Raw genomic sequence first — 25,571 nt, forward strand, 5'->3', positions numbered from 1 at the left:
TTTTAAATACTTTTAGATAGAAGAAAGAAAATCTCGAGAAAAGTCTTTTCTTTGGAAGATAATTGAGATCAAAGTCAGAATACAACGTGGAGGATCAAATTGGTAATAACTACCAATCAAAATTCCATGCATTTTTGTCATTGTTTTGAGGTTATGTTTCCCCATATTTCCCAAATAAAAAACTCTTGTTCACTTTCCCTTGGTGAAAATCATTAATGTGGACTAATTTTATTGCCGGAAGTGATTAAAAAGTTACTTGAAGAATCAAAGTTTGTGATGATTTAAGCGCAATAATAAATTATGAAAAACTGCAACTAAAAAAGTCGTTTGAATTGGCAATTTTGCATCGATTCTACGCAATTTTTTTTCAGTGACGATTTTCTCAATTAAATATTTAGTAATTAGGTGCAGGAATACTTGAAGGAGATCAAGAATTAGTGAAACTTTCGATCCTCGTTCAATAAACTGATTAATAATTAATTATTGAGCATATTTTATTGGCTGGTACTTATAACCAATTTGATCCTCCACGTTGTGCCAAATGTTGGGTCCTCCAAGTGTTAAATAAGTACATTATACCGCTAAAGTATGTAATGCACCAAAACGAGTTAAACCATTTTAGGGGCTTCATGAGAATCACAATATAAAATTAATAGGTAAGGTTTATCATGGATCTAATCATCATAAGCATCATAAGCGTCTTACCTTCAAGTCGCAGCATATGCATCATCTAAATCTGTTTGTGATAAAGCGGAATTTTCAAAAATTCCATTTGGTGGTAAGGAAATCAGAAAAATTGATTTTTTATATTATAATTTTAAACACAATTTCTTAATTTATTACATTAAATAGTATACCACAGTTTTTAAAATTAAGAGTGATTTCAGTAGCAGTGTGACACAGGAATTTTGAAGAGAATTCTCTTCACAGAGAGGCATGAAAATGCACAAAATTCAAATATTGACGTTCAATTTGATCAGTTTTTTTTTGTGGATGCTTCAGCTGAGGGGTGGAGCTGGTTCAGTACAGGCTGGTTTTCTTCATAATCCGCAGGAATTCATCCTGATTCACTTCGCCATCCCCATCGAGATCAGCTTCATCAATCATTTCTCGTAGCTCTTCATCCGTTATGGTTTCCCCGAGCTCTTTGGCAACTCTTTTGAGATTTTTAAAGGAGATCCTTCCTGTTTCATCATCATCAAATAGCCGGAAGGCTTTCAATATCTCCTCTCGGGTATCCTTCTCAGCCATTTTCACTGACATGAGCTGAAAGAATTCGTCATAGGAGACCTTTCCGGTGCCTTCTTTATCAATTTCCGCCACCATTTTCTTAATCTCTTCCTTCTTGGGTTCAAATCCTAGTGCCCGGATGGCCACTTTGAGCTCTTTCACGTCAATGAAACCACTTGCTTCTGTATCGAACAAATCGAAGGCTTCCTTGATGTCAGCTTTCTGCTCATCCAATAGCTCAAATTTCGGTCCGGACTTCTTTCTTACCCCTATTACGCCACCTCCGGCACCTTTCTTGCCACTCACTGACATTGCAGGAGCCAAGGATTCCTAAATGGGGTGAGGAATTTATTAGAAAATTGCCCAAAAATTTATCACAATTTATCGCAAAGTGGTGAAATAGTGAAACGGAAAAACAGATGGAGAGTCTTCTAAAGGATTTTCTAACCGATTTTCCCTGAGATTCCATGAAAGGATGCGTGAGAAAGATGTCTGAAAGTGTTGTAGATGCGATAGTGTGTGATAGGAGTGTTGAGAAAAGCGTGAAAATTGTTTATTTGCAAACTAACTTGATTGTTTTTATTGAATAAACAACTTTTGTGAAAAACACACGTGTGACAGAGATGGCAAAGTTTTTTTGCTATTTCACTCAACCGATAGTGCACGACGCGAACCGAATGTTTAGCCGAATCGGCATTCATTCGGGTTTTGATTATTTTTCCAGATGGCGCCACAAATTCCCGTAAAAATAAACACTTCCTTGTCCGGAAAGTAAACGCGTAGAAGGGTGTTTTTGTCCTCTAGCGCCCCTTTTTCTCAGTCATTTTAATGTGGAACTCCTTCTTTGGCATGTACCGGTGTGGACAACATGTGTAAGTGCCCGTAGAAATAGTCTTCCTGCGCTAAACAAAGACAAATAACCACAATTTTTCAACAAGTTTCCCAAGGTCTGTGTACAGAGGAAGTCTTTCAGGCAGCATCAGATTCCTCAGCAATGCGGAAATTGCAACTGCTCTCCGGCCATTCTACTTTGTGGTACATCCGGATCTCTTTGGACGCTTTCCAGATCAGCGGGTAAGTGGTAGTCAGTGAAAATAATCTCCTTTTCATTAAGAAATAAACCAATCTTGGGTAATTTCCTTTGCAGGCAGTGAATGAAGAATCCCTGAAACTTCTGAGTGCTCACCTTGAGGCCCTCAATAAACGGCGAGTGCTTCAATCGACACCCACCATACTGCCATTCTACCTGAGATCATCCCAAGCTAATAATCCAGGGAAGATGGTGAGGGTGCCCGTTGAGAGGTCAGCCGATCCCAAGAAAGTCCTCAAGAAAATACTCCAATCGTGTGATTTGTCCACTGAGTACCTGGATAAGATGCCTCAGGCACCGGAGAGACCTGAAAGACGGCGTGTCAATTACACCTTTACGCAGCAGCAGCAGGATGATGTCTTTGAGGATGAATTTGTGATATTTCAGAACATTAACAAGGCTAAGGACGACAAAACCCTCAAGTAAGGATCATCTCTTTTGATTTATTTATTTATTTATTCTGACTGAGGGTATCCGGGTGTCATTGTTGACCTTTGCGACCTTCGCATAAAATTAAAAGCAAAGATATGCCGGTTTTGAGATAAAAAGCAGCAAGAAAACTTTGCATAATACTCGTTTTACGAGCTTTTGCTTTTACTCTTGACTTTAAACAAGAACTTATCATTCCAGTGGGTGGATAAAGAACAATATCGACATGGCGCTACAGCGGAAAAATAATCTTTTAGGCCTTCGCGAGGAGATCAAGAAATTAGAGGTAATTTATTAGCTCTATTGACTCTATGGAAGGAATCTCTGATTAACCACCCCTTATTTCGCAGGAAAAAGTAATTGAAAGGCTCAATTTGAAGGATCTTCGGTATGAATGCGGATGGAATGTTGAGCACTACAGAGCCTGCCTTCGTAGCCTTGAAAGTTTAGCAAATCTTCATCCAAAAGATTTGTCTCATCTCGAAAATCGCATCTTGGTGTTTGCTGCCTTCACGGGAATCAGTCTCGATGGTCACGTAATGCTCTTTACAGGCGATGTTCAGCACAATTGGATGGATGTGAGCTCTCTATTTATTCTTCTTATTAGACAATTTTAAATTGAAATTTGTGGGATTTTCTTTTTCTGTTTTATTACTGAAGTTTATAAGAAACATCCCGAAGCATGATGCTTATTTGAAGAAAATTCCAGCGTATGAGTACGCCTTGTCGCAAATATTGAGAAAAATCAAAATTGGACGGAGGAAATTTATGCCAAAGACTCAAGCGGGATTCTATACAAATCACCTAAGGAAGGTAACAACAACGCTTCTCGATTATTTGGGGAGGCAGCAGTATCCCACGTCATGGCCAGAGGATCTAAGTGAATACGAGATTGTGATAGAATCGTAAGTTTTTCAAGTTTATCTGGCGAATATTTTGATATTTGAGATTTGAATATTTGACTTGACAATGATTTTGAAAAAACTGAACAACTCAAAACCGAAAAAATCCAAAAACGTATTTAGAACTTTTTGGTTTGAATTTAATCATTTTTTGGGTTCAATTTACAACTTTTTTTTAGCTTTAATTTACTATTTTTCAGTTTAACCTCTAGGCCGCCAAGTGGGGTCGTTGAACGACCCCAGCCCTATATTTCGTGCTATAACTAAATAAATATAAAATTTAGCGTTCCCATCTTTTGAAAATAAGTTCCTTGGTTATCTGAGGAGGTTGTGTAAAAATTTCAGCTCAATCCGACCACCACAAGAAAATTTATTAAGAAAAATGTAGAAGAAGGGAATTCAAAAATTGGTGTAACGGCCATGCTGCGGAAAATTTCTTAGAATGAACCCGTCACCGTAAATCTGTCGATGTAGAGTCGATTTCGAACGACAAAATCGAGCATATCAACAGACGATTTGCCGACGCATAGATCGATTCGACTGCCGACATTTAACATTGAATGCCCTATCCCCGTGAGACTTTTTTTTGGTGCAAAATCGGTCAATTAATTGGTTCGAAATCGACCCCAGTCGGCTCGAAAATCGACCCTCCCATTGTGACGTCACAACCGATACCGTCTGCAGACCGTCGATCTATTTTTTATTAAAAAATCGGGTTTTCTTTATTTTTTTCAGTTTTATTTAATAGATAATAGAAAATAAAATACAAAATAATAACAATTTTACATAAAATTTATAAAAATTACATGTTTCTCATCTTAGGATGAATTACATTAAGAATTAAATTAGAAAAAAAACCTATTTATATTTTTTAAACATTTTTTAAATCTTTTTTTTTCTTTTAAAATATTTTTCAATTTATAATTATATTTTTGTCTTTGATTTTTTTTATAAATCATCATAATCAAATAAAAAATTATCATGTTTTACACATGATCATCACTTTTTACTCAAAAAATGATGATTTTTCACAATTTTTCTGGATAAAATTATTATTACGGAAAATAGGATATTTTGGAAAAAACCCGTCACCGTAAATCTGTCGATGTAGAGTCGATTTCGAACGACAAAATCGAGCATATCAACAGACGATTTGCCGACGCATAGATCGATTCGTCTGCCGACATTTAACATTGAATGCCCTATCCCCGTGAGACTTTTTTTTGGTGCAAAATCGGTCAATTAATTGGTTCGAAATCGACCCCAGTCGGCTCGAAAATCGACCCTACCATTGTGACGTCACAACCGATACCGTCTGCAGACCGTCGATCTATTTTTTATTAAAAAATCGGGTTTTCTTTATTTTTTCATTTTTTTATTTACATAATTTTTTTAATTTAATTCATATATATTTCCTTCGTATATATACTTATAAATCCTCAAATAATTATTATAATAATGTTATTTTTTTAAAGTTACTTTCTAATTCATGTACTACATTTTGTTTTCTTCTTTTCTTTTTTTTTCTTTTCTTTTCTTTTCTCGTTTCTTCTCTTCTTGTTTTTTCCTCTTTTTGTATTTTTGTTTTTCAGCCCGAATCTTTGTTTTTTCTAATCACTACCACTCTTCTTGTTCTTATTATAATAAAAAATTTAAGTTAATTATCTAATTCTAATTAGTACGTTTCGTTCTTTCTCTTCTTTTCTTGTTTTTTCTCTTCTTTATTTGTTCTTTTTCTATTCTTTTTTTTTTTTGAATTTTTTGAATTTTTTGAATTTTTTTGTTGATTTTTTTTGTTTTTTTTTTATCCTTAATCTCTTTCTCTAATTACTAGCACTCTTCTTGTTCTTATTATAATAAAAAATTTAAGTTAATTATCTAATTCTAATTAGTACATTTTGTTCTTTCTCTCCTTTTCTTGTTTTTTCTCTTCTTTATTTGTTCTTTTTTTTCTTTTCTTTTCCTGTTTCTTCTTCTCTTATTGTTTTTCTCTTCTTGTTTTTTTTTTTTTTTTTTGTTTTCTTTTTTATTTCTAATTACTACAACTCTTCATGTTCTTATTATAATAAAAAATTTAAGTTAATTATCTAATTCTAATTAGTACGTTTCGTTCTTTCTCTTCTTTTCTTGTTTTTTCTCTTCTTTATTTGTTCTTTTTCTATTCTTTTTTTTTTTTGAATTTTTTGAATTTTTTTGTTGATTTTTTTTGTTTTTTTTTTATCCTTAATCTCTTTCTCTAATTACTAGCACTCTTCTTGTTCTTATTATAATAAAAAATTTAAGTTAATTATCTAATTCTAATTAGTACATTTTGTTCTTTCTCTCCTTTTCTTGTTTTTTCTCTTCTTTATTTGTTCTTTTTTTTCTTTTCTTTTCCTGTTTCTTCTTCTCTTATTGTTTTTCTCTTCTTGTTTTTTTTTTTTTTTTTTTTGTTTTCTTTTTTATTTCTAATTACTACAACTCTTCATGTTCTTATTATAATAAAAAATTTAAGTTAATTATCTAATTCTAATTAGTACGTTTCGTTCTTTCTCTTCTTTTCTTGTTTTTTCTCTTCTTTATTTGTTCTTTTTCTATTCTTTTTTTTTTTTGAATTTTTTGAATTTTTTTGTTGATTTTTTTTGTTTTTTTTTTATCCTTAATCTCTTTCTCTAATTACTAGCACTCTTCTTGTTCTTCCTTCGGGCGGCCTGATCAACCTTATCTTTTGCTTGTTTAAGTTGATAAGCAAAACTCATACTAATTTGGGATCCCAGAATATCTGAAAATAAAGAAAAAACATTTAACTAAAAGAGAAATATTGCAATTAACACTGGGAGGATTTTTGTGGACACCGTGGCCATTTCGGGGTTTTTAAATCGTCATAAATTAAAATGTATTGAACCTATCGTGATAATTATCACGTCTATGTGTAGGGAATTTCAATTACTTTTAGTTAGGTAAAAGAAAAAAAAGGGAAAATATTTTTTCAAGGGTTTGGAAATGGCCCGAAAAAGCATTTTCCCGTTGAGATAGAGAGAAATCGTCTGAGACAAAGTTTTAGCCCGGAAAATTTGCTATAAAACTCAAATATTTCCACGGAGCTCAGGAAAAATTATCTCCCAAAAATTCACCATTTTACCCCAGGTTCCCCAACATCTAATTCAGCGAAAAATAACAGATTGTGGGCGTGGGCTCAGATTATTATTATTATTATTATTATACAATATTTTAAAAAAATTTACCCATTGCGGTAGAAATTATCCCAAGATCCAACAAGCCTTTCTTGTTCTCGTTTGGCTTCAGATTGAAAGAACAAAGTAGCTCCGCCTTGATCAAATTTTGAAGCTGGAAGGTCTTTGCCGGGTCCAATATTCTCCTCAACTGGTTCTCCTTAAGTGAGAAAATAAATAACTTTTAACACTCGGAGGACTTTACTGGTACTTGCTACCAATTGGAAATTTAAAAACGTCACAAAATAAAATCTATTGGACTTATCTCGATGAATTTAGCATCTATGTGTAGGGAATTTTAATTACTTTAAGATATCAGAAAGAAAATCACGAGAAGTCTTTTCTTTGGAAGATAATTGAGGTCAAAGTCAAAATCCAACGTGGAGGATCAAATTGGTAGTAATTACCAGTCAAAATCTCATACATTTTAGTCATCGTTTTGAGGTTATGTTTCCCCATATTTCCCAAATAAAGTACTCTTGTTGACTTCTCCTCGATGAAAATCATTAATGTAGACTAATTTTATTGCCGGAAGTTACTAAAAAGTTACTTGAATAATCAAAGTTTGTAATGATTTAGGCGCAATAATAAATTAAGCAAAACAGCAACTAAAAAGTCGTTTAAGTTGGCATTTTTTCATCAATTATACGCAATTTTTTTTCAGTGACGATTTTCTCAATTAAATATTTAGTAATTAGGTGCAGGAATGCTTGAAGGAGATCAAGAAGTAGTGAAACAGAAGATAAAAAAAAACTTACAATGTTTGCCTTATTCCCTGAATCCGACAAAAGTTCTTCGATTTTCTCCAAGTCCTGCATTGTCCCAATAGGAAATTGCATCATGTTTGAATTGTCTCTCTCACCAAATTTGCAATCAAAGCTGGTTTGCAGCACGGCTATTTTCTTCTTGAGACCTGTTTTTTTTTTTAAGAAAAGAAAGGTATTTTTTACATATTTTTTCACACACACACACACACACACACACACACACGCACACACACGCACACACACACACACACACACACACACACACACACACACCCACACACACACACACACACACACACACACACACACACACACACACACACACACAACTTACCCTCTTGCTCCTTAAGCAACAAATCGATCACACACACACACACACACACACACACACACACACACACACACACACACACACACACACGCACACACACACGCACACACACACGCACACACACACGCACACACACGCACACACACACGCACACACACACACGCACACACGCACACACACACACGCACACACACACACGCACACACACACACGCACACACACGCACACACACACGCACACACACACACACACACACAACTTACCCTCTTGCTCCTTAAGCAACAAATCGATCTTTGCTTTCATGGCGAATTGTTCGGCTTTGATAGCTGAGAAATCCTCCTTCATTCCCTCGTGCTCTTTAACAAGAACCTTCAGTAACTCCAACACCTTTATTACGTTTGTGTTCAGGTCATCGTAAACCAGAAATTCCACACCTGTATCCTCATCCATTGCAGTTTACTACAGGAAAAAATAAAAAGAATTAATAAAAATAAATATCAATATAAATAACTGTAAATTACTACATTTGAATTTCTCTAAATGAGTTAATTGAGCAATTTCTCATCGATTCCAAGATTAAGGTGCAGAACAGTTATGAGTAGAAAAGAATCGTCGAATGGGAGCCGCATACACTTGCATGTAATGTCCTTCAGAGAAAATACTTCTGACTCCTCACTCATACGATTAACTTTCATGACGCCAACTTCCAAGGAGTTTATTGGAAAACCATCAATAGGCTCCGGATCAATATAACGGCGTGCCACTACTACAATATTTTCATCCTCTTTCTGAAATTCGACGATCCGTACTGGTATATTTCCATGTATCATGGCAAATGAATCGCTGTCGTTGATGTTGAAAGAAAATTTGTTGTATTGGCAACTTTTAAATGCCATTCCACAACCGTAATATTTACTTTTTATTCGATTGGACAACTTTGTATCTGGTGGTGAGGTTTCTGCAAATTTTCTCTCTTCCCAAATTCTATTATACAGTTGCTCCAGAATTTTGGATTTGCGTTTGATTAATTTTTTAATGTGCTGTAGAGCATTTTCAAACTTGAATGCAGAGAAGCATGAAAAATTTCCAAACAGCCGCACACAATCCGAAATATGCAGGAGAGCGTGTACATTGAAGTGGACACTATTAGCTCCATAAAATTGATGATATTGATCAACAAATGTTTGGAGTAGCTTCTCTGCAACAGAGATGTGTCCTTGTGGGGGATTTTCCGCAGACAGGAGTCTTATGGCAGTGTAAAGATGTAGAAAGTGAACATAATAGTCCCATGGAAGATATTTTCTGAAGACAAGGAGTCCTGTGTAACACCCAAACAATCGGTATTCTGTAGCTTTAAAATGGGTTAGCTCCTGAGTGAAGGATCGTGGTTTTCTTACGAAATCCGATGGAATGAAAGGTTTGAGTGCTGTGTAAAAAGATGAAATTACTTCCATTCTTTCATCGGTGAGTTTAAATCCGGAACATTCATTTCTAAAGATATACTTCAGTATTCTCCTTACAACCCCCAAGTCGATAATATGCATCGGATCTAGTACAAAGTCCGATACCATCCGAATTCCCTTTATATTCTCAACGCCAATCGCTGACATTGACTTATGATGTCCAGGATCCTTTCTTGTTGTAAAAGATGCATCCGTTCTCAAGGCTCCACTTGTACTTTTGAATACCAATTTCTTCTTCTTTTTTGATACTCCCTTTTTCACTACATTGTCACCAACACAAGGACCTAATTTTTTCCCTCTTTGATCGCATTTTGGACAACCAGCTGAAGCCGTGTGCCCAAGAACATTGGTTATAAAGGATCGTGCAGGAGAATCGCAGATGTATTTCACGATTTTGAACTTTTTAAAAATTCGTTTTTTTGTAACAAATACACCGTTCCTTCTGTATAGGTGATTCACTTCAGCTATAAAATCTTTCATGAAGTCCTCGGAGGAATCAGGTTTACCATACCCAACGTAGGCACCTACTACGAATGGAGCAATATCTTTTTGGTCTGTGAATGCAGCTAAAATTGGCCACATACACAATTTCCCATTTGCAACAAGTGGCAGTCCATCTACTCCAATGTCCAAGCAAATAGTTTCCACGGTTGATGGATAGGAATTGTCAGGAAAGTTAAGTAGTGATTCTTCGATGCCAAAGTGATAATAGTGTCCAGGGGGCACCTCTCTTAACTGGATTTTACTTCTAGGTGTTCCAAGCAATGTCTCTTTAGTTGCCGGAATTTCTGGATGCCCGTGTTCTCTAAAAATTTTCAGCATACTTCGACAAAATTCGGAAGTCGGAGAAAAATCCAACACCAGTTTTGTTAGTGCCATCCTTAGATTGCGACCTTTGGGGGAATTTTCAGAACTGCAGTTATCCGCCTCTTGAGACTCATCAATAATATCACTTTCGGTTTGCGCATTATCATCATTTTGCAATTCGAATTCATCGTCTGTTGAGAGGGGTGCTTCGCAATCACTATCATTTTCGCAAAAACTATCATTTTCAGCATACGAACACTCTGATTCGTCTACCTCATTTTCAATTTCAATCAACGAGGAATCACTGTTTGAGGGGCATATTGACTCTTCGATTGGCACGAGTGAGGAGCATGAAGGAAGAGTAGCATTTGCTTCATTCTCCTCTAAATCTTCATCGTTTTGGAGATTTTTTTTAAGCTTTCTGAAGAAGGTAGATTTACTGCACCCAAAGTAAGACCGTTTCGGCATACTTAAAATTTAAAAAAAAAAACAACAAAACAAAAATAGAATTCTGTGCCATCATATTTGGAACTAAGCTATTTGGTTATTACTTGAGGAATTAAAGAAAGTGAGGATTCTGGTGCAATAAGAAAATACACAAAATTGAACTAAAAATTGACAATTTTGTATAGATTCTACACAATTTTACTCAGTTTCCATTTTATTAATAAAATATTTAGAATGAAGTGCAGGAATACTTGATCTAGATAAAGAATTAATGAGACTTTCGATCGTCGTTTATAAACTGAGGCAGAATAGATTAATTATATTGAAACCCAGCAATTTTTTCCCTCCGCGTTGCTCCCAATGTTGGGTCCCCCAGTGTTAAAAAAATTATCCTTTTTCGTGATTAAATGATAAACCATGAATCTTAAAGCGTAACACGCGGCAAGGATCAAGATCCTGCCGAGAAAAATTCAATAAAACACCTAAATTTAATGAGTTATGTGAACTTATTGGAGACTCTGAAAAACACTGACGCCAAGAAGGCAAATATGAAATTGCAGATTTGCATCATTTATTGGCCGGATTTTCAGAATCTTCCACGTTCTGAACATAACCCAGCATCTAAACTAAAGTTTTCTTTACATATTTTTCACTAATTCTACATCTAAATTAAATATTTTAATAGAAAATACAAAAACTCACCTTGTCCTTTGCTTTTGCACAAAATCTTTGACATACCGACATAATCGGCAGACATCGAGACCGATGTCGGCCCATTAAAAAGACACCGACATGATCGGCAGACGTCGAAGCCGAAATCGACCTATTTAAAAGACATCGACATGATCGGCTGACATCGGGACCGATTTCGGTCTACGAAATCGGATGTTAATGCCGACGGAATCGACGAGCCGATCCCATACGGTGACGGGAAGGGTATGATTAGGGTATAGAAAAGGGCACATTTGATCAATTTTGATAAGGTAAATTAATTTTGGGCTTATCTGCATGTGAATCCCATGATGCATGCTGTAACACGAAGATCTTCGACGACGGAAGCTTGAAGAACGTCGTTTTTTTTTTTTAATACTGAAGAATTGCGAGTGCCTCTGGTGCCTCCGACGGTATTCCCCTAAGGGGCAGCTAGACTCCCATGCAGAGTTGTGGATGTTTCCGTTGATGGTATCCCTCTAAGGGGCAGCTAGCTTCCCACGTGGATTTTTAAAAGTCACAGTCGCGTGTACGTTGATATGGACACCCCTTGTAGATGCTTCCGGCATAGAAAGACAAGCAAAAATTTAATCATTAGATAAATTAAAAACAAAATAATTTCTAAAGTATATGTACCATTTTTCAAGCCTTCGTTTTATGACCTTTCGACCCATCCGTCTGCAAAATAATCGACAAAATTTACTATTTAATTTAATTTTAATTTTACATAAAGGAAACGTGTAAACTCCTTTCTCATAAGATAGATTGGAATGGGTAAATGCAGCCGTGAAATAATAATGTGAACTTACCGGGGAAATGGGGTGACTTCTGCTCCCATTGCAGTCATCTCTTAGCCAGATTCCGCCTTGGCGGTGACTTCCTTGGCTGACGTGATACTCCCGTAGCCCTTAATGAGATACATCTCTTCTTGAAGAGCTGCGCAATGTCCATGGGTATTATTGAGGAGAGATTTCGATGGGATATATCACACATTAAGGCAGGTGACACCACATGTGTCGTTCTTCTCAATGCACACGGCCTGGATAAAAAGAAATTTATCAGTTCTTACTGAATCAAGGAAACAAACCAAACTTAACGTGTTTCGTACCTTCATCTCCAACTGGGCAGCTTTAATAGCAGCCAGCCTCCGGAACCGGAACCAATGATCACCAGACCAACTTCCTCACCACATGGGTAGTCGCTCTTGCCCAGAACACTCAGTGCTGGTCGTTGATTCCGCAACACGAAGATTCCACCATAAATCTAAAACCATCACACACTGCAAGAATCAAGATCATGCCAAGAAAAATTCAATAAAATTTACCTAAAAATGAGGGTTGTATGAAATTGTTAGAGACTCTGAAAAACAATGACCCCAAAGAAGGCAAATATTAAATTGCAAATTTGGAAGATTTATTGGCCGGATTTTCAGAATCCCCCATGTTCTGACCATAATCTAGCATCTAAACTAAAGTTTTCTTTACATTTATCACTAATTCTGTATCTAAAATAATTATTTTATGAAAAAATAGAAAAACTTACCTGATAATTTTCACTTTTGCACCAAAAAATTGACATACCGACGTTATCGGCAGACGTCGAAGCCGAAATCGACCTATTTAAAAGACACCGACATGATCGGCTGACATCGAGACCGATTTCGGTCTACGAAATCGGATGTTAATGCCGACAGAGTCGACGAGCCGATCCATACGGTGACGGGAAGTTTGAATTTTTTTTTGAATTTAATTTTTAATTTAATATTTAATATATTTAATATAATATTTAATATATATATAATATATATATAATATATATTTAATATAATATTTAATATATTTAATTTTAATTTAATTTAATTTAATTTTTTTGATCTTAATATAAATCTCTTGGGAGCATCTTCTCTGTGCTCAGCTTTTTCTAATTTTATACAGCTCAATAGTTTATATTCAGTTCCTTTCCATGCTACCAGGCTTAATTCTTTGCTTGACCTAATACTCTTGCCTGACAGTATTAAAGACAGAATTCTAAGCAGTGGCCAGTTTCCGTGCCCTTCTATATCAGATCATGATCTAATATATGTCTCATTCAATTATAAGCTCCCCAGATCAACTGATAAATTTAGAGATGTGTATCAGCTCTCTCGTTGTAATGCTCAGGAGGCTATCTCAAGGGCATCTGAGATTGGCTGGTATAATCTTGCACTTATCCCTGACCCATCTGAGCGGGTGTCTGTTTTCACTGACCTTGTGCTTGATCTATATGAGGGTGTGGTGCCTAAGAAGCGTGCCCTAGTTCGTTCATCTGCTACCCCTTGGATTAATTTGTCTTGCATTAATCTCATGCGAAAACGCGACAGAATGTTCTCTAAATCTCGTAGGACAAATTCTCCAAGACATAGGGCTCGTTATTGCAAGCTGAGAAACCGTGTGAGAAATCTCATTCGTAAGTTAAAAAAGAATTACTTCTCTCGCTGCTTAGATCCCAACCTTCCCTCTGGTACACTTTGGCGAAACATTTCTAAACTTGGTCTCAAGCCGACAGTGGGTACCCCATCGGGAGTCACTATTACTGCTACAGATCTTAATTCTCACTTTGCTCAGGCTTCAGGTATACCTGCCTTGGTTACTACTACCTCCTTGGACAGTGCGCCTTCTGACGGCTTCAGCTTCTGCTGTGTCTCTGAGAATGATGTTATTATGGCGGTTCGGCGTGTGAAATCTGATGCATTGGGAAGTGATGGGCTTTCCCTTGCGTTTGTAAGAATGATTCTACCTGCTATTCTTCTGCCACTCACTGATATTTTTAATCAAGTTCTCACTACCTCCTCTTATCCTGCCTCTTGGAAGCTCGCAATGGTCATCCCGGTTCCGAAAACTTCTAATCCTAAGCATACTTCTGATTTCAGACCTATAAGTTTACTTCCCTCGCTGAGTAAGGCTTTCGAGTCCGTGCTTCATGACCAGATTTCTTCTCATCTTTCGACACACAATCTACTTTCAAAATTCCAATCCGGATTTAGACCTCAGCACGGCACAACAACTGCTCTCCTAAAGATAAACTATGACATAGCTAAGTCACTAAATGAAAATAAATTTGTAATTTTGGTCCTTCTTGACTTCTCCAAAGCCTTTGATAGTCTTCCACATGATCTCTTCTGTCACAAACTAAAGAATATTTTTAATTTTTCCTCTTCTGCTGTCTCACTGCTAAAATCTTATTTCACTGATAGAAAGCAGTTTGTCAAATTTGGGACTGAATTTTCCACTAAACTTATGCTCAAAAGTGGCATCGGCCAAGGATCCATCCTGGGGCCTTTGCTCTTTTCGATGTTTATAAACGATCTTCCGTCCCATCTGTTTAACTGCTCCTACCATCTCTATGCAGATGATCTTCAGATATATGTAGAAGGTGATCCTACAAACTCTTCTCCAGCCTTTCAACTCATTAACTACAATCTTGATCGTATTCATCAGTGGTCCATCTCTAATGGTCTAGCTCTCAATGCTAAAAAATCCCAGGCACTAGTGATTCACAGACGAACTCAAATCATCGCTACAGAGCCTCTTTTCCTTAACGGTGAGCTAATTGCTTTCTCAAATTCTGTGAAAAACTTAGGAATTTTCTTCAACACTACACTCTCTTGGTCAGACCAGGTCAGTGCAATCTGTCGTAAAGTTAATTTTTCTCTGTTCTCCCTAAGACGCTTCAGTGACTACACACCCCAAGTAACTAGACTTATTCTTGCTAAAGCTCTTCTTATCCCATTCTTTACATACGGAGCGGAACTCTTCTTCTCAATGGATAGTGAGTCATTGAGGCACTTGTCTGTGGCTTTTAACAATTGCATCCGATATGTTTTTCAATTACGCTCGCGTGATCATGTATCTCGTTTTCGTGATGCGCTTGTTGGGTGTGACATCCAAGACTATCTTAAAATGAGGGTTGTCATTTTCATATATCGGCTGCTGAGAAGCAATACCCCTGAGTACCTTTCGTCACTTCTTACTCGGGGCACATCCGCCAGAAGAGAATGCCTTATGGTGCCTACCTCATCTATTGACCTTTTCTATAAAAATCTCTTCGTCCAGGGAGTTTCTTTGTACAATGCGCTCCCTCGAGTGGCGAGGATCTCCATCGAGTCAATTAAGGGACATTATTTGCGCGACTGGGATCCAGTTTAGTACCTCTTTTTTTTACATTTGCAATTTTTTTTTCATTTCTTTTTCTTAATTATTAATTTTTTCTATTTTTTTTCTTTTTTTGTAATTCTTTTTTCTTTTCGTTATTGCTCATTTTCTTTTTTTTAAATTTCTCTTTCACAACAAAATATTGTAAGAGGGACAGACCCTAAATTTTTGTTGGAAATAAATAATAATAATAATAATAATAATAATAATAATAAATAATGCCCAAAAGTACAGAAAACTATACTAGAACTAGAAAATAAACTAGAAACTAGAAACAGAAAAGTTAGTCACATCATGAATCATGTGGTTTAAGGGGTTGAAGGGTTTGCTTTTATTTCTCACTCTACCTTCTCAGTGGCAAAATTATCGTGAATAAGTAGCATAAATCGCATAAAACATAGTCAGAAGCACATAAGTGTTGAAAAGAATAAAGAATTTTCTAGAAATATTGCCATTTATTACGGTGCGGGAAGTGAGGGGAATGTGGGGAAATAATGAAAAAAATTAGCAGTTGCGGTCAACTTCGTGGCAAATTTCTCACGAAGAAATTGTGAAAAATGAGTGAAAAAAGTTTTTCCCTATTATCTTCTTCTGCGTGTTTCCGGGTGGCGAATTTGTGGTGCAGGGGGCAAGAGGACTATATAAGGAATCTATAGGCACTAACCCGACAACTCCAGGTTGTATAGTTTATGAGAAAATCGACTTCCTTTTTAGGGTCGTTCAACGACCCCACCTTGGCGCTTTAAGGAAGTTCAAAGGTCTTGGCGGCCTGCAGGTTAAATTTAGTCCTCTTTTTAGGCTTTAATGATTTTTTTTTAAGTTTTGTTCCTCAATCTTTGTTGTTTTGGGGCTGAAAACCAAATATTTATCGGCTTGAATTTAGTCTTTTTTTGGGTTGAATTTACTAATTTTTGGCTTGAATTTAGAACTCTTCGACTAGAATTAAGTCTTTTTTTGTTTGAATTTAACATTTTGAGGATTTGACTAATATTTAAATTTCCTTGGCGAATCATACGAAGATCCTAATAATTTCGTTCAGATAAACTCCCCTTGAAGTTGTTCTTATTTATTTTTTGATTAATTGCAATAGTACTCCACCTCGAAAGGGAAGCCTACGATTTTAACAGCTTCTTCCGCATAAAATTAATTCGCTTTTTTTTAAAATTTATTTTCCTTTTCAGAGAAGCTGGACCATTGATGGTGAGCCCAACGGGGCAATTTATAGCACCCTCAACGTGTCCTGGATGGATCCTTGTGGATTTCATCACAAACAATTTAACTGAAGCACGAGATCGTTCAACACTCTACAAGAGCAATAAACACGTTGAAGTGGATCTACATGAGAAATGTGTAACTAGTCTGAGGCTAGCGAGCCTAACAAAGGACGACTCTGTGACTCCGGATAAGATGATAAAATGCCTGGAGCGACTTCTTCCCGAGAGTCAATTAAACTTTACGGGATGTGATGTCTTCATCACGCACTACTACTCAGTTTTATCCGACGGGACCGTTTGTATTCCATGGGATTGGAAATTGTAAATAAATTTTAGTTCTTCCAAAGGATTTTCTATTCGTTTTTATTTTATCTTTTGCTTATTTTCGAAAAGCTTTATAGTTTTTCTTGGGGGCTAACCTGAAGCAAGATGGAGGAGAATCCTTGATCAGGCCAAGGCTGGAGATCAGCTTTAGCGCCGGTTAAGTAAGTAAGTAACCTGAAGCAAAAAAAATTGATTTTATAATAGGATTCAGCAGGCCAACTGCTAAAATTTTTTAATCATTCCTATTAATTATTTTTGCCATGTTCATTTGCCGTTTTCTTGGAAATAAAAACTTTTTATAGGTTCTTTAACATTTACTGAATTTTTTACATTGGAACAGGGAGATGTTATAAAACGTACTAAAATATAGGTAGGGGAACATGGCCCGATTCGGACCCCCAAAGGTCCGCGCAGAGTGAGAAAAAATGGTACATATAAAATAAAAATCAATATTCTTTTTGATACCAATGATTAACTCCAATGATTTTCTACATTTAAAGTTTTATCAGTTTTAAGTAAAAGCGTATTAAAAAAAAAGTCTTAAGAGGTCAGAATTGGACCACGTTCCCCTATATGGGTACAATAAATACTTCAGAGTTTAAATAAAGTGAAAATTTTAGTTGATCTTTAGAAGTTGACTTGACAACAAGTCTTTCATATAAATACTACAGTATTAAAATGGGAGACATTGCAATTGATTTAGTGACTAGAAGTGAGAGAAAAAGTATTTATTTCGACAATCTTTGCTTCTCTGTGTCTAAACCTGAGAGAAGTAGGTTGAAATTAAGTTGGACAAATCAAACTTCTAGCATTTTATTCTATTTGCCAAACTTTCAGTTGATATTCTGAAGAATCTTCGTGGATACTTCAATGCAGGACGACTTAGTGCAATTATTGGACCATCAGGAGCTGGAAAGTCGACTTTTCTCAATATTTTATCTGGTTTTAAGTAATTAAAATCATCTTTTACATATTTGTTTTTATTACAAACATAAAATTAATGTTTTTTTCGTTTTTATAGAAAACCTTCTAACGAGAGTACTTTACTAATAAACGGCGAAAGAATTAGTCAGAGTTTTATTAGGAAAAATTCAGCATACATTGCGCAGGATACAACGTTTTTGGGTAAACTCACAACGAAAGAAACGTTGGAATATGCTGCAAAATTTAAATTACCAACAAATACTTCAATATCCGAAAGATCGACTATAGTAAGACTTAGAAAATAGAAGATTTATTAATTTTTGTGGTAATTGGCATCTGTCTTGTTTCTAATTTTTCTCAGAAAATCTCATATATTCTCATTTATCTTGTAATTTTCTTTACTTGGGAATTAATTATTTTATTCTGATAATAAAATAAGATTTTATTAGCTTCAGCTGAACATATTTCCTTTTTTTTTTTGTTAAATTCGAATCTAGGTTATTTAAATAGAAGAATAATTTAAAAAAAAATTAATGACCACCTCAATTAATTAAGGAACAAGACAAAAACTGATTTTCACATTTCTTTCTTCATTAACATTTCCGTAAAACATTCCATTTAAATATTTTTATATCTTCAAAATTTTTTTTAACATAGATTGACGATATTGTGAAACTCCTAGGTTTAGAAAAATGCCTCCACAATCATGTTGAGAAGCTTTCAGGTGGCGAATGGAAGCGCTTAGCAATTGGTGAGGAGTTGATCACCAATCCTCCTGTTATGATCTTCGATGAACCAACAAGTGGTCTAGATAGTGTCTCAACGATACAAGTTGTAAAGCATCTGAAGGATCTAGCACAATCGGGTAGAACGGTAATTTGCGTGATTCATCAACTCTCATCGCTCGTATTGGAGTACTTTGACGATGTCTATGTCCTTTCAAATGGACAGTGCATCTACAATGGGTCAGTTGAGGACATAGTTCCGAGATTTCAGGAAGCTGGCTTCTACTGCCCTCAATACTACAATCGTGCCGATTTTATTCTCGACGTTGCAAGTGGGCAGCGACAGGGAAATCTTGAGCTTCTCCTCTCAAAAGCCAGAGAGAATATCCAGATGCAAGATATGATTGAAAAGAGTTTTCATGCTATAAATACTAGCACAAATGGTAAGTTGATAAAGTAATCTTTGATACAATATGTAAGTTATTCCTCGGTAGTATAGTGGTCAGTACCAAATCCATGTTTAATTTTTTTTATTTGATGATTGTTTTATTTTTGTTTAAAGAAGTAACACCAGTTGGGAGTAAAGATGATCTTCAACTCATAGAAAGCTCCTACTCTGTTACTCAATGGGGGCAATTTTGTATTTTACTCTCTCGAGCTTTCTTATGTAACCGCAGAGAACTTGTGAGTATTTAGATTTCTCTTCCATTAAAAACCTATTTCGGATAAAAACGTTTTAAATCCGCGTTTAATTAGACTTTTTATGTAATTAATCGTTTTTTACTTATTTTTCACCATATTTCCATATTCACCATTGAATTTCACCATCATGCTAATCTCGTGAAATACGCGCCAAATTCAAATTAAGTAATCATGATTATTTTTTGTAATTTGCAGAGCACCTATTTTAAGTCAGTTTTCTTAAATTTTGCAGATACTAGCTCAATTAAAATTCGTTATAAGTTTATTGTGTGGAATCTTTTTTGGTTTAACTTACTACAATATCGGTGACGATGCTTCTAAAGTTTTATCCAACATTTCCTTACTTTTACTTCTTTTATTGTTGGTTTTCTTTGGAACCTCTGTTCCCATTATTCTACTCTGTAAGTCAGAATAGTACCAGAAATTACGTATTTTTGTTGAATTATAAATTTTGATGTTTTTCAGATCCTTCAGAATCAAAAACCTTTCATAGGGAGTACTTAAATAATCGTTACGCATTCCTGCCGTATTTTTATGCAAAAATTGTGGCTGATCTGCCAATTGTTATTGTCTGCACATATGCTACTTTCCTACCAGCTTACTTCTTGTCCAGTCAACCTGATGATGTCCCCAAAGTCTTGTACATTTCCCTGATTTTCCTGTTTTTGGCTATAAATTCCCTCTTTTGTGGCTTAACCATTGGAGTTGTTTTTGGAGTTAAAGTTAGTTTAAAATTTTTTAAATAATGTTTTAACCTACAATGTAATTTTTTTCTTTCATAGATGGGAATATTCATACTTCCTGTGACTTCTATTGCAAAAATAGCATACTCAGGATACCTTATTCGCTACAGAGAAATACCAATTTATCTGAAACCTCTCACTTACTTTTCCTTCATGCGATACTACTTTGAGGGGATTATGCAGATAATCTACGGATTTGATCGCAAGGAGCTATCATGTGAACGACTCCTTTGTTTATTGAAGTCTCCAGAAAGGATTCTTGATGAAGTGGACATGGCAGAGCCTAACTATGCATTGGATATTGTGGGAATTATTGTTTGGATTGCAATTTTTAAATTAGTTTCCATGTTTGCCCTTAAAAGACAACTAAAGAATTTACTTAAATGATCCCCTGCATTTCTTTATTTTGTGTGTGAAGAAGGATTTTTTTACAAAACCGATTCGACTTTAAGTTTGAATAAAATCGCTAGAAATCTGATTCACGCTTTTTCACCTTGTAGATTTTTTTTTTAATTTTTCCTTTTTTGCTGGATCGCTACAATAAGATTAATAAAAAACACTTTTTTTTAATGCCATTCAATGATTTATTGTAAATCCTGCATTCGATTAATTCCAAAATTTAGCAATCATTCACATAGACTGCTACACTTTGAGAAATAAACGAACATTGTAAAATCAACAGAAAAATATTGGATTTTTACAAATATTTTAAAACATAATTTAATTTTTCTGAATTACCATGATGCATTAAAAATTAAAATGAGATTGCTTATCATTCATTAAAAACTCACAAAAATTTATATTCTGATTTACTTTTCTTCTTAAGTTATAAACTTAAAATTGATGAAAATGGCATTTGTTTTTTTTTTTCAATTTCTTTCTTTTCATTGTTACTTTTTTTGCTGTGACCTCTTTTGTGGTTTTCAAAAATTAATATACTGATCTTTTTTTTTTAAATTTTAAAGTCTTCCGAAGTGATGTTTTTTTTACTTTGAAAATTTTCACTATTATTATATGTATAGATTTTTGGTCACAGATCTTTTTTTTTCATATTTGCTTTCTTCTATTAAAAAACTTTACCAAGATTGTGATTTTGTCTTTTTTCTTTTTTTCAAAATATTAATAAAATAACTGATATTTGACAACCAATCGATGTTAGTTTTGATTGTTCTCTTTATTTTTGCAAATTTCTTTTATTTATCGTCTTTATTAGCTCACAATTTAGAGCGAAATTTGCTAATTAATCCCTTACAAAAATCACATAAAAGGGATCTGAAAAGGGATTTTTTTTATCTCAAAACTGTGAGCATCTCCGTGGATTTTTTAAAATCATTTTCATCTCATTTTTTAAGGTTTGGCCAGTTGACTAAATATTTCTTTTTTTTATCTTTATCTTTCCGGAACTATTAAACCAATTGTTTTAACTCCATCGTAGCCCTTTCCCTATGGATTAATAATAAACAGGTACTTGATTTTGTGCCTCTAGCACCTTTCAATATTTCCTCTCCTATCCTTTAATATTTATTTTTGGAATTTTCTTCTTTTTTTTCATATCATTATCAACCAAACCTTTGCGACACAACTTTATGAAGATTTCTCATCTTAATGGTAAAATAGAGAAAATTCTACGGATTTTTTTTTCTTTCTATAAGTACGTTACTGTGAGAAAAATGGTTTTGATTTTTGTTTTCTAAATACCCCGAAAAATTATTTTTAAATTATTTTTTGAAATTTAGAATTAAAATTTTCTTTTCAAAACAACTTTTCATTCATTCTCAGGAGTGAAATCTAAAATCTTATCAGTTCACGGAGATTTTTTCTTATTCTTTGATATAAATTATTATTTTCGAATCTCAGAGACGATAAAATGAGATTCAAAATGAAAAAATGTTGGACTAACTGATAAGTTTTTGAATTCACACCTACGTGTAGATATTCGAAATGAAAGAAACTAGAAATTCATGAAATTTCAAAAATCTCTTCTGTAATTTTAACGATTTTAAGAATTTCTTGGTCGTAAAATAGGATCCAATTGTTAAAAACGCTTTTTTTTTTTTAAATATTTTATACGTAATCGATATGAATTTAAATAATAAAAAAAACGAAAGTATTTTTTATCATAAATTAATTTCCCATTTTTTTTTTGCAAACCTGATGAATGAAATAATGATACCGTAAAATGGGGTGTATAGGATCACTGGGGTGAATAGAATCAGCAATCTGGGAAAATCTTTGATCGTAAATTTTGACCAAAATATGTTTTTAAATTTTGAAATCATACCACCGAAAGAAACATTAGACTATATAGAGTTAGTTAGTGAATATTAGAATTTTTTTCAAAAAAAATTTTCTTACATTTTTTAATTTTTTTAAAATGCTGTATTTTACCCTAAATTGGTTAACCCATAAAACTTTACTTGTTCTGAAAAGTACGAAAGTTCTAAAAATATAATTCTACTGCCATTCAACGCTCTTTTTATTCAGGAAAAGAGATTAGTAAAGACATTTTATATAAAAAATTATTTTTTTCTATTCTTAGTGCTTTTTTGATTTCATGTTACTTAATTTAAAAATTTGGGGTGAATAGGATCACTAATTTTCATACTTCAAGGGGCTTCTAAAATGATTATTTGACTAATGTGCTAAAAAATGAGATAAGATATGAGATGTACAAGCAAGAAGAATGTTGAATCTGAAGATTTAGTCCTTTACCCTTAATCCTTTAACCCTTTAAGGACCGATTGAACGTTTTCGCAAATATCTCGATTTTGAAAATTTCTTTTTTTAGCTAGTTAATCTTTATATATTTAGCTAGAAATAATGCAGAACTATGTCTTAATGATCATTACACATTTTGAGATCACAAAAGAACATCCCCAAGGACTCACAGGATCAAGAAGGACGAAAAACTGAAAATTCCAAAGTTGAGATTTTTGGCCAAAAATGTTTTATTTGAGTTCAAACTTCCAAAATTTATTTACACGCCATTCCAGAATCTTTGTGGTCCTTAAGGGGTTAAGGACTAATGAAACATTTTCGGATCATAGCTTATTTTTGAAAATGGCGTAAGTTTAATCCTAAAGACTATAAGGATTTCAGCGGGTGCAATCAAAAGAACATAAATTTTTGGGATATCTTATGGTCCTTAAGGGTTAAACTCATGCCATTTTCGAAAACAAGCTATGATTAAAAATGTCGCCCTTCGATCCTTAACTGCCTAAGGATCGTAAGGACTCCAGAATGGCGTGAAAAAAAATATTTTGGAGGTTCTTTTGAGTTCTAGTATGACATTTTTTACCAAAAATCCCGATTTTGAAATTTTCGGTTTTTCGTCCTTTTTAATACTCTTAGTCCTCAAGGATGTCCTTTTGTGATTTAAAAATGTTCAGTTGCTATTACAACTTAGTTCTCCATTATTTCTGGTTGAATAAATAATAAACTTGTCAAAATTAGGCATTTTCAAAAACGAGCTATGGGACGATAACGTTTTATTGGTCCTTAAACGATTAAGGATCACCAATTCGCTCAAAGCCTGGCTAAACTGGTTAAAAATTAAATTGACATTAACTAAAAATGATTTTTCTTACAATAATTAGTGATTTTCCACGTAAAAATCGCAAATAAAATAGGTGATCCCATTCACCCCAAGGTGGGGTGAATAGAATCAGGACTATTTTTTTTAAATTAACGAAAAGGAGCACCATGCGGTGAAAAAGTGAAATAGTATCCTCAAAGTAGAAGGAGAGACCCATAAATTCGCTTTTATTTCATAGGTCTAGCTCAAATAGTTTTTTAGTTACAGCCTCTCAAAGTTGAAAACTGATTCTATTCACCCCATTTTACGGTATTCGAAATGTCAATGAATTTTATTTAGACTTTTGGAATAGAAAAAGCTCTTTGTTGTGTCTTTTCATTTTTCGAATAGAGAATGAATGAAAATAATTTTATTGTTTTATTGGACATTCAAATGTTAATTTTCATTTCAAATAGCAAAAATACATTATTCATGATTCTTTTTCTGTAGCCTAAAAAAGTGGGTAAATGTGGCTAATTTTTACGAATTTTTAAGTGAGAAAATCAATTGTTTTCAAAATCGACTAAATACGGGTTAGTATCCCCATAAAATATTATGGCAACCTTTCCCAATTAATTCATCTTCTTCGCATTTCAATGATTTTCTCCCAAAATTATGTTGATTTTCTGTTTTAATAATTCATTTTAACATTGCTTACAATGTGTTCAATTTTAATTTGTTTTATTTTTCCTTTTTTTACTTTTTAGCAAAAAGAATTTCTTTATTCCACGCTCAAAACCCAAAAAAAAAAAACATTCTTTCACTCGCATTCATATATAAATCCCACCCTTATCCCAATACAAATTGCACGCACTTTTTTTTCTTCATAATTCATTCATACACAATGTACACACGCAAAAAAAAAAAGATATCCCACCCACTTGCATCCCAACCATGCATTCTAATCTCATAAATTGTGGCAGAAAAAAAGAAATTCTTTGAGTTAACTCTTGTTTTTTGTTTTACTTTAGAATTCTATTTACCTTTAGAGAATTTATATATCATCTGACAACATATAAATCCTTCTACTCTCATCAAATTTATCATAATTAATTTAATAATTCTTTCTTTTTTATAAGAAATAAAAGACGTTGATTTGACTCACAATCATTCATATCCCATAAATTCATGCACTCTTACACACACACATACGGAAAGAAGGCGTTAAAAGTCTCGCAGAAAGAGACCAAAAATTTCTCCTATAATCTTTTTCATTGTTCTTGGCGATATTTTTTCTTCTGCTTTTTTTTAAATTCACATTTGCCACTTGTTTATTGATTTCTCTTTTATTATTATTTGTTTTATACTGATTTCCTCATCATTTATATTTCTTTTCTTTTATTTTCGTAAGACAAATAAAGTTTAAAGTTTTCAAATAAAAATTTTACAGCAAAATTGACGATATTTTAATTATTATTCTGGTTTTTTAAACATCTCACGTTGCTCAATATTAATGGTTCTCGTGAGGTTTCTTGAGTTTTATCTTTAAGGAGAGTTATAAATGAAAAGTGCGACTGCAAAAAACCAGAATTAAAATATAAAAATTTTCTGTTGGATTCTGTAGAAGTTTAATGTTGATAAATTGATAATTCTGACCAAGGAGCAAACAGCTAAAGCCCAGACTTGACGAGATTTTTCATTTAAAGTTTCAAAATTTCATGTAAAACTCATTTTTTTATCCGTATTCTTTAGCTTTTTTGTTCCTTAATCTTGTTGTTTATTATTTATTTAGAGAGATATTTGCAAATATTTCCATGATCACAGAGCATTGATCAAATTATAGGAA

At 34.0% G+C, this 25,571-nt stretch overlaps 4 protein-coding genes and 1 long non-coding RNA gene across 11 annotated transcripts; 2 read left to right on the plus strand and 3 right to left on the minus strand.

Annotated features, from left to right (window-relative positions):
• Positions 1–806: 806 nt before the first annotated feature.
• LOC129789770 (uncharacterized) lies at positions 807–1,855 on the minus strand. Of its 2 annotated transcripts, none has more exons than XM_055826821.1 (2): positions 1,800–1,855; positions 807–1,560 (listed from the first exon to the last, which is right to left on the minus strand). In XM_055826821.1, exon 2 carries the CDS (start codon positions 1,540–1,542, stop codon positions 1,021–1,023), a length of 522 nt encoding a protein of 173 aa, XP_055682796.1. In that variant the 5' UTR covers positions 1,543–1,560; positions 1,800–1,855; the 3' UTR covers positions 807–1,020. The 2 variants fall into 2 exon arrangements, with proteins under 2 accessions (XP_055682796.1, XP_055682795.1); XM_055826820.1 differs by lacking the exon at positions 1,800–1,855 and adding an exon at positions 1,679–1,792.
• LOC129789668 (T-cell activation inhibitor, mitochondrial) lies at positions 1,829–17,142 on the plus strand. The gene is made up of 7 exons (XM_055826661.1): positions 1,829–2,102; positions 2,169–2,304; positions 2,378–2,742; positions 2,951–3,035; positions 3,100–3,327; positions 3,410–3,654; positions 16,761–17,142. The coding sequence occupies exons 1-7, from the start codon at positions 2,059–2,061 to the stop codon at positions 17,116–17,118; spliced, it is 1,461 nt and encodes a 486-aa protein (XP_055682636.1). The 5' UTR covers positions 1,829–2,058; the 3' UTR covers positions 17,119–17,142.
• On the minus strand, positions 4,742–11,414 carry LOC129789604 (uncharacterized). Of its 5 annotated transcripts, none has more exons than XR_008750477.1 (5): positions 8,486–11,369; positions 8,225–8,420; positions 7,622–7,776; positions 6,876–7,023; positions 4,742–6,412 (listed from the first exon to the last, which is right to left on the minus strand). XR_008750477.1 is itself a non-coding variant. In XM_055826542.1 (5 exons), the coding sequence occupies exons 2-5, from the start codon at positions 8,409–8,411 to the stop codon at positions 6,303–6,305; spliced, it is 600 nt and encodes a 199-aa protein (XP_055682517.1). In that variant the 5' UTR covers positions 8,412–8,420; positions 11,381–11,414; the 3' UTR covers positions 4,742–6,302. The 5 variants fall into 5 exon arrangements, 3 of the variants coding, with proteins under 3 accessions (XP_055682517.1, XP_055682515.1, XP_055682516.1); XR_008750478.1 differs by having other exon boundaries at positions 8,483–11,369; XM_055826542.1 differs by lacking the exon at positions 8,486–11,369 and adding an exon at positions 11,381–11,414.
• On the minus strand, positions 11,621–13,100 carry LOC129789800 (uncharacterized). Of its 2 annotated transcripts, XR_008750498.1 has the most exons (5): positions 12,932–13,100; positions 12,498–12,668; positions 12,199–12,428; positions 12,026–12,067; positions 11,621–11,948 (listed from the first exon to the last, which is right to left on the minus strand). It is a non-coding gene; the product is annotated as an uncharacterized LOC129789800 (long non-coding RNA). The 2 variants fall into 2 exon arrangements; XR_008750497.1 differs by having other exon boundaries at positions 12,498–13,100.
• A 653-nt stretch (positions 17,143–17,795) lies between the features above and the next one.
• Positions 17,796–19,226, plus strand: LOC129789259 (ATP-binding cassette sub-family G member 4-like). The gene is made up of 4 exons (XM_055825911.1): positions 17,796–17,889; positions 17,955–18,066; positions 18,139–18,340; positions 18,699–19,226. Exons 1-4 carry the CDS (start codon positions 17,796–17,798, stop codon positions 19,224–19,226), a joined length of 936 nt encoding a protein of 311 aa, XP_055681886.1.
• The last annotated feature ends 6,345 nt before the right edge of the window (positions 19,227–25,571 follow it).

This window comes from Lutzomyia longipalpis, chromosome 2 (genome assembly GCF_024334085.1).
Source record: "Lutzomyia longipalpis isolate SR_M1_2022 chromosome 2, ASM2433408v1".
Lineage (NCBI taxonomy): Eukaryota > Metazoa > Arthropoda > Insecta > Diptera > Psychodidae > Lutzomyia > Lutzomyia longipalpis.

Bases quoted from the DNA above. Each gene is read 5' to 3' on its own strand.
- LOC129789770 (XM_055826820.1), bottom strand. From the start codon at position 1,699: ATGGAATCTCAGGGAAAATCG. The intron at 1,561-1,678 runs GTTAGAAAATCC...CACCCCATTTAG, and splicing joins TGGAATCTCAGGGAAAATCG to GAATCCTTGGCTCCTGCAAT.
- LOC129789259 (XM_055825911.1), top strand. From the start codon at position 17,796: ATGGGAGACATTGCAATTGATTTAGTGACTAGAAGTGAGAGAAAAAGT. The intron at 18,067-18,138 runs GTAATTAAAATC...TCGTTTTTATAG, and splicing joins AATATTTTATCTGGTTTTAA to AAAACCTTCTAACGAGAGTA. The intron at 18,341-18,698 runs AAATAGAAGATT...TTTTTAACATAG, and splicing joins CGACTATAGTAAGACTTAGA to ATTGACGATATTGTGAAACT.
- LOC129789604 (XM_055826542.1), bottom strand. From the start codon at position 8,411: ATGGATGAGGATACAGGTGTGGAATTTCTGGTTTACGATGACCTGAAC. The intron at 7,777-8,224 runs GTAAGTTGTGTG...AAAAAAAAACAG, and splicing joins GTTGCTTAAGGAGCAAGAGG to GTCTCAAGAAGAAAATAGCC. The intron at 6,413-6,875 runs GTAAATTTTTTT...CTTTATTTTCAG, and splicing joins GATAATTTCTACCGCAATGG to ATATTCTGGGATCCCAAATT.
- LOC129789668 (XM_055826661.1), top strand. From the start codon at position 2,059: ATGTGGAACTCCTTCTTTGGCATGTACCGGTGTGGACAACATGT. The intron at 2,305-2,377 runs GTAAGTGGTAGT...TTTCCTTTGCAG, and splicing joins GACGCTTTCCAGATCAGCGG to GCAGTGAATGAAGAATCCCT. The intron at 2,743-2,950 runs GTAAGGATCATC...TTATCATTCCAG, and splicing joins AAGGACGACAAAACCCTCAA to TGGGTGGATAAAGAACAATA.